This window comes from Lissotriton helveticus, chromosome 3_1, assembly GCF_964261635.1.
Source record: "Lissotriton helveticus chromosome 3_1, aLisHel1.1, whole genome shotgun sequence".
Classification (NCBI taxonomy): domain Eukaryota; kingdom Metazoa; phylum Chordata; class Amphibia; order Caudata; family Salamandridae; genus Lissotriton; species Lissotriton helveticus.
Window position 1 is genome coordinate 1,660,303,813 of NC_136061.1, and position 13,385 is coordinate 1,660,317,197.

At 42.4% G+C, this 13,385-nt stretch overlaps 1 protein-coding gene across 1 annotated transcript in view; it reads right to left on the reverse strand.

The window, feature by feature from the left end:
* Positions 1-8,287, reverse strand: part of LOC144825082 (nicotinamide N-methyltransferase-like) — a 440,424-nt gene extending 432,137 nt beyond the window's left edge. Inside the window, exon 1 of the mRNA XM_078683987.1 lies at positions 8,120-8,287. Within this exon, the coding sequence (XP_078540113.1) occupies positions 8,120-8,267 (148 nt within the window). The 5' untranslated portion in view covers positions 8,268-8,287. The remainder of the gene's footprint in view (positions 1-8,119) is intronic.
* Positions 8,288-13,385: the final 5,098 nt, after the last annotated feature.

The window sequence follows — 13,385 nt, forward strand, 5'->3', positions numbered from 1 at the left end:
AAGAAACGTATGATCTACAAGTCCCAAGGACGACTGCAGAGATACATACATTATTATCAACTAATTCCCCCGTACATTTCGCGGAAATCCTGAGCGAAATCTTAAATATTTCTGATACCAATGGGGTCTCACAGGTATTTAAGACAGTATTTTCGATGGCATTAACACCATTCAAAGCCATACTGGGTATTTTTCCAGATTTCGTCCATTCGATTTTTGGCGGACTTCCCCTGATCCTGGGACTAATTGCAGGAATCCTATTCTTAGTCCTTATTTTTCGTTATGGCAACCCATGTCACAGATCAAACTCTCGCGACAATGGAAGATACGATCCTAGCCATTGGATACCGGGACCGGATATCAAAAATCCTGGGACTCTCCCGGCTTAGAGACCTGAACATGACTTGGTTTCTATAATTTCGACCAATGTGGCAAAGGTGTGTTTTACCTGTATTAAGGTGCCTGCTATGCGGAGAAGAATGCGTGTTAGACACCTGTCTGACGCTACAATCGGATGCGCCAGTGGATGCAGATACATTGTTGGTTCCTACCAAGGTTCACGCTTTGTGCTGCCCTCAAAGGCTGCCAATCCTGATGACGGCATTTGTGGAATCTTCACCACTACGATTGAAGAGTAGTGAAGTTCAAGATGAAAGCAGCATCGATCAGGTACGACCTTCTGTCAGCAATGCAAATCAGAATGTCAATGGAGACAATCATGCGCACAAATGCATGGTTACACCTATTTCCGACTTAGTGGAACTTTTCCATGAAGCTGTTGACAGTTTTTTCGAAAGCCTTAATGATATGATGTTCTCTCCAGAACAGAAATAGAGACTTTTGAACAAGCTCGCACACGGCGTTCCCTGAATTCGGCCTTCAACTTTAAAAATAAAGTCACATGAACAATTTTTTCCCACCAGTTCACGGACAGCAATTTTTTAGCAGCCCCAAATTATTTTTTACAAAATTTTCGGGACACTTATCTTCTGCTTAAAGTAAGAAACTATTCCTAGAGAACTAAGATTTCTATTTTTTAGATACTTTATAAACTTTAGTTGCCCGCTGGTATGTTCATAAATATTTTATTATGTGATGAAATGGTCTCGGACTTCCTTTCTGTATAGCCATATTAAGAGCCATTTCATGTGTATTTCTCAAATACCAAATTAGCAATAATGCATACAAATGCGTGTTTACTTTTGCATTTAATTCATAGCTTAAGTGCATACAATATATATGACTGCAATTTTTCAGTATATTTGAAAATTTCAAAATGCTTTTATGTATTTTGGGGTGGTACGGTATACACTATACTCTATAGTATGTTGTACTATGTTATACTATGCATAGATTAGTAAATATGACCATAGTTAGCGTGGAGTGGGTGTCGTGTATTCCTATAGGTTCTGAATCAATCCCCCTATTCCTGACCCTGTTCTGGTTAAACTAACTATCAAGTTAACTAACAGTCAGCCCATGAGGCAAGAAAAGCCCCCATGATGCAGATACCGTTATCTGACGCAGTCACACTACGGCACAGGAACGTGTTATCTGATTAGGTCATAACGCTTGAGATCTAATTAGACAAGCGACATTCCTCCAGCCCCTGATAAGGCATGCGACGTTCTCATAACAAATCAAACCTATGACAACCTGGAAAATCCGTGCGGCCATTGTTTTGATTTCACAGAGAACTTTAGTAAAGAATGTGCTAACGAGCAAGTCGTATGACATCTTTATTGACGTATCTATGTCCATCCTTACGTCAATCTCGGCACCTTTAAGGTATAAATATTGCCGATCTTGCCCTATGCAAACACACGCGTGGTGACGAGACGGAGCAGCCATACTTGCCGAAGCCCAGAAGCAGAGCAGACCCCGCTGGCGCAGCCCCGCCTTCCTGACGCGCTGAGAGACGCGCTGCTATCTCAAGCCGAGAGACCCAGCACCGGCGCTTTCGGGCAGCCCTCGCAGGCGGCCTGGAATATCGAGAGCAGAGAAAGAGATACCATTCCTCATTCATCCTAAATTCCAGGTACAGAACTGAATAACCCCTCACAGAGAATTCTTTAGTTATTCACTTGGCAAAAACAAACTTAACTTAAACTGTAACTTTCTATTCCCGCCCACGCATTAGACTTAGGTCAGGTACACGGGGTAGGCGTATTTAGAAACACCAGTTGAGTACGTTTAGTCAAATGTATATGTGTATGTAAATATATTTTAATCATTTTAAACATCATATGGCTCAGAAACCATATCAATGTTTTTACAGTATTATTTTATACTATTGCTTTTAATGTATGCACTTTACTTAACTATAAGTATTGCAATAATATCGATCCATTTCTCTTGTACGAGAAAAGAGACTGATCAATAAATAACACCTTTTTATTGAACACGCCCGTCTCTTCCTTTTCTCTACAATCTGATGAGACTAAGAATGCACGTACTGACTGAGTAAAATAATTGCCTTGTGCTCACACGACTCTCGAGATTGACTCTTGATTAGGGGAGAGCAAAGTTGTCATGTTCTATGGTTGTCAGAAACTAAATCCCTTCTTGTCTAATCAGGGAAGTTAATTCCTCCTTGAACATTCGAGAAAGTTTCTAGCGAACTCTGAGCTACGCTGGCAAACCCAAAACTTAAGTCTAGTATCGACAGTAGTAGACCTAGTTAACGTCTGGCCTAGGCCTTTACTGCTGTAGGTATTATTCCAATGCGCAGAGCCTATTGGGAAGATAGGAGCTACACTACAATGTTACAGGGGCCAAAGCTGAACTACCCCAAATAGACAAAAAAAAAAGGCTTAGCAGAATGCAGCACACATAGAAAGAGAAAAAAATTAGGAGAAATAAAAGTATTTCTCCTCATTGCACCACCGTTATACCTCCCCTGGGAAGGCATATGTTTTTGGCACTGCCTCAGATCTACGATTCCTTGTAAATCTGAGGCAGTGTGGAAAAGTCATAGGTGTTGCTGAGAATACCCACAGCAACACCTACTGCATGCTCCTTTAACACAGAAAATTACATCAAAGGGAACAATATTCACAAGACTGTGTTAAGCTGCACAAAGTGGCTTAGCGCTGCCTTGTAATTGTAGAGCAGGACACAGCGCCACTGGAGTGTTCCGAACAGTGACACTCTGGTGACACAGGGACCTTGTAAATATTCCCCACAGTGTGCTGCTTATTGAGGCAATGTCAAAGCTGGATGCATGCTGAGTCAAGACATGCTCTGGATATCAGGAATGGTATTACACAAAGTGCTCCGGGGCGCAACGTGTGTTTGTGCTCGATTTGCGCGCCCCTGGGGCACCTTGGCACCAGATGCTTGTGGTGTCCCTTCTGTAATACTGAAAGCGCTGGTGCACATACAGTGCTTTCTCAAGTGGGCATTCCCTCATTTGTGTCTGGGGGTGGCCCCTTGCAAATGATGGAATCCCTTTGCCTCTGCACCCATGCCGTATAATAGATGCTCCAAATATACAAGTGGTTTGCCCAAGTAATCCTCCACTATCTGGGCTGTAAATATGCGCACAAACAAAAGTGATGCTGAGGATCTAATATCCTAAAGTTTAATGATAGGGTACATTCACTTACTCCTATATACTGTACAATGTCCCATCACATTAACCTATATTTCAATAAAGTCACATCCGAACGCTCATTTCAAGTCATAGCCTCAATTAATTTATTTGAATTTTTTGTCTGGTATTATAGACACTGGCGCAGAGGCGAAGACGCTTGTAGGGGCACACTGACATGGGGCGCACTATCAGTGCGTTCCCTGATTTCAGCCCTCTGGAAGGGGCAAAGGGGGTCCAATGGACCCCGCAGACATCCCCTTGCAGGCAGGTGCAGTCATTCACTGTACCCACCTGCAAGGGGATCTCTAATCCCCTTGCAGGTGGGTACAGAGTATTCTATGTCATGGGGCACACATTACCTGTTTGCACCCTGCGTACCTGTTTTATGGTGTACTGGTCACAAAGAGGGAAAGTGCTGCCTACACATAAAAGGGCCCCATGTCTGGATAATTGATTGAATAATTTAAACCCACAGGTCTTAATTGTTGGAATGCCGGGCACATCTTTCTTATCATAAATAAATCTGAAAAGGGAGCATTCCTGAAACAAGGACTCACAGATGTAGTGATGACAGCATTTTAAATCGTTTGGCAACATGATGTTGATGTAAAAGTTGATTGAAATGAAAGAAGTTTTAGCAAAACACATTTTTGTACATCTTCTCAACCAGTTCAATGGAACACAAACCATTTTCTTCTAGGTTAGTGTGTTCTGCTCTTCTTCTAGTAAAATAGCTTGAGCCCCCTTTTATCCCACGGTTAGGTTTTTGAAACAGGTTCCCTCAGCAGTCGGTATTCTAAAAAAAACAGGTTCAAGATGTTGTGCGGCATGTCAGGATATCTGCTCTTTCAAACCTGGAACAAAGTCCTGGGAACAGACATTTAGGACTGAGTGTATAAGAAAGTCCTTTGATGTTCTATAGTACAAATAGAAACAATTCAAACATAAGACAGAAAGACTTATTGTTCTGGGTTACAAGGAGGTTTTCAGTACTGGATGGCCAAGGAACAGTATTTTGGGTGACACCAGAGCAATTTAGAATGTTTTTCCACCCATTAACCCCTTCCATGCGTCGGACGGCCGGCGGCCATCCGACGTCACGGTGGGCGTGTGCGGAGGATGGCCGGGGGCCGTCCGAACCACGCCCACGCCGTAAATCACCCGCACCGCGGCGGAATTTTCGCAGCGGTCAAGGGGTTAATATTACAATGTGAAGTATTTCAGGGCCTTGGAACAACAAACCTTTCTTACAGGACAGGAGTGAAAATTCGGCATGTGTGAGGACTTTCTGGAAATAGGAAGCTCCAACTGCACTAGGATCTCACTAGATCAGTAATGTCCTCTTCAAAGGGATTCAAGCACCATCTGGCAACACTCGTGTGGAAAATCACATTAAATATGCAGGGGCGGCTCCTCTATTAAGGCGGAGGAGCACCGCCCCACTGCTTTCTCGCAGTGCGAGAAGCAGAAACATAAAATGGTATTTTAAATACGATTTTATGTTTCTGCTTGTCGTGCTGCGAGAAAACAGAAGGCAGGGTATGCCTGGTTGGGGGTAGGCGGGAGGGTATTGGTTGGGGGCGGGTGGGCGGGTGGGGGAGGAGTGGCTTGCACCACTCTGAGTACCTTGACTGTTTGTTCGGCCCACTGGGGTTACCATGTGAGTATTTGCCAGAAAATTGCACATTATGCTCCAAGAACTGTAGTCTGGTCTTTATAACTTTGAATTGCACAGCCCACCCACTCATGAATTAAGAATTATGTCCTGATGGAATTTTTCATTTGACCTCTATACCCAGTTCATTCGTGCCTGATGGCCGAACTTTTAAAATATTGGAAACTATTTGTTATTTACTATCCAAACTGGGAAGTTGCCTAAACGTAATGCAAAGCAGCACTTTGCACTGCTTTGCGTTACTTTTCATCAATGCGGCATCCCATGGGTATTACAGGGATGTTCCCACATTACCACTCATGGTTTTTGACAGAAAGCCCTAACTTCTAATATTTATGGACAGGGCTTTGTGTCTAGTAGTGCAACTTCTTAAGTCCCACGCAGAGTAGGGGAAAAAAAATTTCTCCAAAGATTTATAAATGTGCGTGCATGCTGCACTGTACAACACGTGCAAAGTGGGTAGAGTTTTAAAGTTTGTCTGAGAAGAATTTTGTGCACTAGAAGGGGCCCCTTCCAATACAAAAGCTACACTAGATAACATGCACACACCTTTGGACTATGGAGCAAATGTATCTGGTTGGGGCAAAACCGCTTAATTGAACAACAGCACTTGGGAAGAGAGCAGCAATGCCATATCTTGTAGGTGTGGTGCTGTTTTGCTACCCCCTCTTAATGCCATGAACTGTCGCTTGAAATAATAGATGAGTTGAACTTTTATTCCTAAGTCTGTAGCTTAGATAGTATTTTCCCATATGTTACTCAAGTTACTGAACACATCAGGAGGAAGTTGAATCATATTTACTTTGACTTCACAATTATAGTAAATAGTGTAAATTATTGTTGTTCTGGTAAATCACAAGGATATTTTAGCAAATGGAAATGTTGCATAACATTTTTTAACACGGGACTCAATTCACTCTACACTTACAAAGGATTAGTATGCCAAATTTCAGTCAATAACAAAAGCATTACAAAAGTTCCAGAGGCATATTATCCACAAAATAATGCAGCGCCGCAAGCCAACTTAATGTGCCACACTATTAGGAAAGTACAGAGGTGCGTTGTGTTTACAGCAGTATGACAGATCCCTGTACTCTCCTCTGTGCTGACACACAATTAGCTTCCTAGCACCAATACAGAAATGTATGAAGTTACAACGCATACATTTACAATGCATGCCTTTACAACGCAGTTTTTACATCACAACATCCTTTACAAAGCATTCTTTTACATTGCATGCCATTACATTGCATTTTCAGAAACTACCTTTACAACGCATTCCATTACATCGCATTATACCTTTACGATACATACCGTTAGAATGCATGTCATCACATCGCAGTTAAGGTAAGTGTTGGATAGTATAGGGGTAATAATTACTATTCTAACTCAGGTGAGTGCAACAGCAGGGCAAGTGTTGGATAGTGTTGGGGTAAAAATTACTATTCTAACTCCAGTGAGTGCAACAATAGGGTAAGTGTTGGATAGTGTAAGGGTACTATGCGTTGTAATGGTATGCATTGTAATGACTTGCGATGTAATGCCTGCGTTGTAGTGACATGCGTTGTAATGACATGCATTGTAGTGACATGCAATGTAATGGCTGCGTTGTAATGACATGCTATGTAAAGGATGTTGCGATGTAATGACTGCTATGTAAAGGTAGTGCGATGTAATGACTGCATTGAAAATGTTGTTTCCCCAATACAGACCCCCTTGCACCATGTTGCAAGGGTGCCTGCATTGTAGGAATGATTGTTTTAGTCCAGGAAAGGACTTCTTCCTGCAAAAAAACAATCATTAATGGCGATGTCATTCTTCTATGTGTGCTGCAGAATGCAGCACGCAGAAAGAGGAAAAAAATAAGACAAATGAAGGCATATCTACAATATTTTGGGGTAGAGTAGCACTGTAAGCCTTCTAGCTCTGCTGCTGTATATCAAAAGAAAAGGAAAGGAATGTGCTGTACCTACCAGATACGGTGCATCAATGTCCTTGATGCCAGCGCAGATGCACAAACTGCAGTCGAGCACCAACGCAGGCACCTTGCACCATGGTGCAAGGGTGTCTGGGTTGTTGGCATGATTGTTATTGTGCAGGAAAGGTCATCTTGCTGCACAAAAACAATCAAAGGATGTGTTTTCTTCGTTCAGCTGGATCTGCAGAATGTAGCAAACATGGACAAAGTAAAAAAACAGGAAAAATGTAAACACTGCTCCTTGTTAAGCCTGCTTTGGGAAGGCATTAGTTTTGTCACTGTCCCAGATCTACGATATGTTTTAAATCTGGAGCAGTGTCAAAAACCATGGGTGTTGCGTGGGAACACCCACGGCAACACAAAATGTCACAAAAATGAGGCTCCGGTGGTGTAATAGCGCTGCTGAAAAAGCATAGGCTTTTGGCACATTGCCAGGTTTACAATTCCTTGTAAATCTGGGAATGTGTCAAAATCCATGGGTGTTACGTTAAAAACACCTGCCATAACACCCTTGGAAGGACCTTTTGATGCAGAGTGGGGCAACGCTGCAACTTGCGCTGCATTGCCTTACTCCATATCTACACGACCATGTAAAACCAAGCAAAGTGGCATTGCATGGCCTTGTAGATATGGGACAGAACACTACGCCACCGAAGTGTCCCAAAAGTGATCCTTTAGCGGCTGGAAGGGGCTTGTAAATATGCCCCCCAGTTTTCACACAAATGTCAAAATTGCCTACAATTACAATTGCTTTGCAACATTTTTTAATGAAATAGAGGAAGTTCAAGACAGAACGATTTTGCATAAAATTCTTTTAACTACACAGAATCAATTCCAGTGTAAAGATAACAAAGGGCAGGAACTTACATACCTGAAGCGAAGAAGTTGGAAATCCGACTCATTGGCTGGACCACTGAATCGCTTGCAAATTCAGATTCAGATCTAAAGTACTCTGCCAAACACTTCTCTGCATCGAAGTATTTCTGGTAGAAATCGGTCCATGTTAAACTGGACTCCATGTTCTCACTTTAAAATTGTTGATAAGATGTGCCTGTGATGAATACGTTTCTGCAGTTTTGAAGAACACAATAAATGCTTTTCGTGATCCATCGTACCGCCTTTCTTGAGTCATGTTTGCTTTGTGTTCTATTTGTTTTATTTACTGTCAGGCGGGCTCTACTGCTGTATCTCATTACGTTTTCTTGTTCTTGCTTGTTGGCCACAAACGGATTTGACATTTGTATTATGCAGCTTATTACTACTCTCATTTTATTGCAGTAAGAAAGGTATTTTAAAAATAAATTATCTATGGTATGATTCCATGGTCTCTCCATTTTAGATGAAGGGGCATATTTACAATATTTTGTCATAAAGCAGTGCTGCAAGCCTTCTAGCTGTGCTGTCCTACATAAAAAGAAAATGACAGGAATGTACAGTATCTACAAGATCTTGCACCTTTCTGTCCTTTCTGCCTGCACTGGTGCACAAACTGCAGCCGAGCGCCAACACAGGCCCACTTGCACAATGATGCAAGGGTGTCTGCATTGTTCTTGTGCAAGAAGGGACACCTACCTGCACAAAAACAATCAAATAAGGGTTTTTCCTTTTTCTGTGTGTGCTGCATAATGCAAACAGAACAGATGATGGACAGTATGCTGAACAATGCATTAAAACCAGTCAACAGATCTGGTTTTAATGCATAGTTTTTTTTGCCCACCACGTCACTCCAGTTTAGACCCAACCATATGCAAATCAGTCTTGACCCTGCTCGACTTGGGAACAGTCCAGCCCAAACTGCCAAGCCAGGCCCTTCTGGACCGGAAACAAGCATCCTGGGACCGGCTTTGGGGTATCACCCCTCATCAGCCAAGCTAGCTGGAATCCAGTTGCACAGTGAACACGGGACCCACGTCTGGCCATACCCTTCAAACTTAGGGTGACTATACCAGCACAAAAAGATTCTATATGAAATCAAGAGCATATCAAATATTCAGACCCAGTCACATATCTGGGTTAAATCCATTGTTTATTTGCTCACCATACCACCCCAATTTGCACCCAGCCATATGCAAATCAGTCTTGACTCTGCTCCCCATGGGAACCGGCCAGCCCCAACTGACAAGCCAGGTCCTCCTGGGACTGGAAACGAGCATTCTGGGACCAATTTCGGGTTATTACTCCTCGTCAGCAAGGCTAGCTTGAATTTAGTGGCACAGTGAGCACAGGATCCTCGTCTTGGTATACCCTTCCCACATAGCGCGGCTGCAGCAACACAAAAAAATGATGGACATAATGCTGAACATATCAAACATTAAGCCCCAGTCAGAGATCTGGGTTAAATCCATTGTTTCTTTGCTCACAATGCAACCCCTGTTTGGACTCAGCCTTATGCCAATCAGACTTGACTGTGATCCGCATGGGAACAGTCCACCCAGAACTGCTAAGCCAGGTTTTCCCTGGACTGGAAGCAAGGATCTTTGGACTGGTTTCAGGGTTTCACCTCTCAACAGAAATTTTAGCTTGACTCGAGTGGCACATCAAGCATGGAACACTTGTCTGGGTATACCCTTCCCAGTTAGACTGACTATAGCAGCAAAAAAAGATGACGGAGGGAATGCTGAATATATGGAACATAGACACCCAATAACAGATTTTAGTTAAAGAAATTGTTTTTGCTCACTATGCCACCCCAGTTTGTATCCATACATATGCAAATCAATCTTGACCATGCTATTCATGAGAACAGTCCAGGCTGAACTGCCAAGCCAGTTCATCCCAGGATGAGAAACAAGCATCCTGAGACCGGTTTCAGTGTATCACTCCTCATCAACCGATAAGCCAGTCAGATTCTGACAGTGAAAAGGCCAGCAGAGTGTCTCAAATACTGACCCAAAATGTAGGTGAGTGGTGTCAACAATGTGGTGTGTACCCAGTGCAGAAACATGTAATGTTGGTTAAAATCATTCATGAGTCGGTGGTTACAGGGGTTTCATGATGTCAAGTAACTGTTAAGAAATCATAACATAAGCGAACAGCATCAGGGAATGGGATTGATAGAACTAATTGTCCATCTCACTCTCCAAGGATAACATCATTCAAGCCAGTTCGATGAGTGACTAAATATTCTATTCTGTTCTCTCCGCAGCAGGATATTTTTGCTGATTTGATGGTTGCCTTCCAGTATGGTCCACTGCATGTCATCAGGGGAATGATTCCGATGGAGGTAATGAGTGCTGACTTTCATGGCTATTATTTGCAGCGAATATATCTGCGATGTACCATGATCCTCCCCTTGACCAGTCAAGTGGTCATTCCTATGTATCTTTTGTCACAGGGGCAGGTGATCTTATAAATGTAGTTTTTAGATTTACAATTTGTATGGGTCTTTTTGCACACAGACACTGGTACTGTCAAGTTTGACTACTTTAGTAGGTTCTATGAAGGGGCACACCCCAAAGGAGCCACAAGAGAAATGACGCCTTAACAGGGGGAAGGGCCCATAGGAGGCATTGTTGGAGTCCTGTGGCTTTCTGTGGTCTTTTGTGTACAATCATATCCTTGATGTTGTTGGTGTGTTTATAGGCAAAATGTGGTTTTGGAAGGTCAGAGAACCTGTCTGTAAAATTGTCCAGTGTTTGCTGCTGATTTTATGTATTTTATTGGAGGTGGGTGTAAATGTGGTAACACCTGTCATTCTATCCTCCTGTATATGAGTGTGTGGTTCCAACAAGGCTGCCCTATTGTTGTTCTTGGCCCTCTTCTGTGCCAACTTCGCACTATGAGGTGGACAGTGATGTGCCTCTAGATATGAGGTAAGTAGCTGTGCCTGTGTATCAAAGTCTTTGATAGTACTCCCACTACAATGGAACCGTAGAAATTTGACATATGGGCGTTTGTCCCCAAGGGATTAAGGGTGGTTCCTATCATATAGGAATAATCTGTTACTGTCTTTAGGTTTTACGTAAGTAGTAGTCATGAGTCTACCTTTAGTGAGGGAGATCTTTAGATCAAGAAAAGGAAGACTGTTATCTGAGATATTTCTGGTAAATGTCAGATAGGAGTTGCGGGTGTTGATCCAGTCACAGAAGGTGTCACATTCAGTTGTGTCTCCTTGCCAGAAAATCAGGATGTTGTCGATATATATTAACACCAAAGGAAAATATTCGTGGAATAGGGGTTGGTGGCACACAAGATGTTATCCTTCCGAAAATTGGCCATGTAAAGACATGCCAGACTCTGAGCTAATGTTCTTCCCATGGATGTGCCCTGGGTCTGGTGGTATAGTCGGTCCCAGTATTGAAAAACGATTTCTGTCAGGACCAGGGTTGCACGCTCCATAATGAACTGGACTGAGGTAGGTGATGACCAATCGTCAGACAGTATGGACCTTTATATCATAACCAAAGTCTTGTTTTGTGGGAGACTAGGGTGGAGTGCCTCTGCATCCAGGGTCACCAATAGGTCAATCTGAATAGTATTATCAGTCTCCTCAAATAAGGACAATACATCTCTAGTATCCTTAAAAAAGGAAGCAGTTTTAGTGACCAATGGTTGTAGAAAGTGGCTGTAAAGTGTTGATAAGTGTTACAAGAGGGAGCCTTTCCCTTTATGAATTTGTGGGAGGATGTAGAAGTAGGGGATGTTTGGTCTTGTGTTTAACAAACAATCTGTCTCATTCTTGCTGATCCACCCTGGTGTTTTGGCAGAGGAGACTACAGAGGTGATCTGAGAACTAAGGTTTCCTGTGGGATCTTGACAGGCACGAGTGTAATACTTCTGTAAATATCAAAAACATAAAGGGGGAGAGTAGAGGTAGGCAAAATAGGGACCTGTCCTCCACGGTACTATGTAAATAATCAAGAGAGGTACCCTCTATAGGAATGAAAAAAATTAGATGTGATTATATTCACTTGCAGAAACTCAACTGGAAAGAAAAAGTTTTTTTTCTTTTTCATAAAACCCTCACCCACCCGGGTTTCCCCTTGGTGGCATGCTTCATCATTGGGGCCATCCCTGATCTCTAAGGACAGGGCCATCTATAAAGTTGTTTAATCTTTCCCATTATCCACGGTGGTAAGACCAATGCCAATGGAGAACATTTTTTTTGTTTTTTGACTTAGAATAAACACTTTTATAAATATTCCGGTGAAGACACGAGAGAGTTACCTTGTGTCTACTGTGATTGTCAATAAAGTTTTAGAGGTCAAAACAATTTCTCAAAACTCAGTAATATCCTTCTAACTTTTTATGGTGGCATCAAATAACTTTGATTATTTTCTCCTATGTTAAGGGGTAGCTCAGAACTCGCACATCTGTCTCGTGTTCATCACGGGTTTTAATAAAGGTTTTTTAGCGCGTAATTCATTTTTCATGGAGACACATCTCTTTACTGAAAATTATCATACCTTTAAAATCTACTGGGTTTTTCCCAACCATAGACCACTGATTTTCCATCAATAAGCTATAGCTTTCGTTATTTGTTACCACTCGCGCCCAAGTAGTAATTTTTGAAAACCTGGAAATAGCCCAACCAAGAGAATATGAACCGCGGTCTAGCCTTTGTGACAATTGTGAGGCACGCTGAACTCACTTGTTTATAAGCTACTCTCCCTACGGCTCCAGTAACATCGGAGCCTCGGGTGAGTGCGGACAGGTCTACAGTGAGTGCGGACAGGTCTAAGGTAATAAATAAATAAATAAATAAATAAATAAGGTGAGGGAATAGCCTTGACAGAGTAAGTAGGGGTGTCCTGCCTTCCTCAGGACACACTTGTCAGCTTGTTTTATGCTGATCTGAGTGTCATTGCCAAGTGACACAACTGCCGTCAATTCACGTTTGGACATGTTATTGAAGGTAGGCCCATAGGTACATTTGTTAACTTCCTTGAGGACTGCCTGCCAAAAGGTCAGTCACTCGTTTGGTATCATACCGGTTGAGGGTTTAAATCTAGAAGGATTAAATAGGCCCAAATTGAGCTTTTCAGGTGCTTGTTGTCATGGAAAAAGGCTTGCAGACTGATTTTGCAGAAGAAATTGTGTAATTCATACAAAATGTGTCATTTGTAGATGTCAGCACAAAGCACAGTTCTTTATGTAGGACCCTAGTCTCTGTGTCAGTGACAATTACAACCCCACCC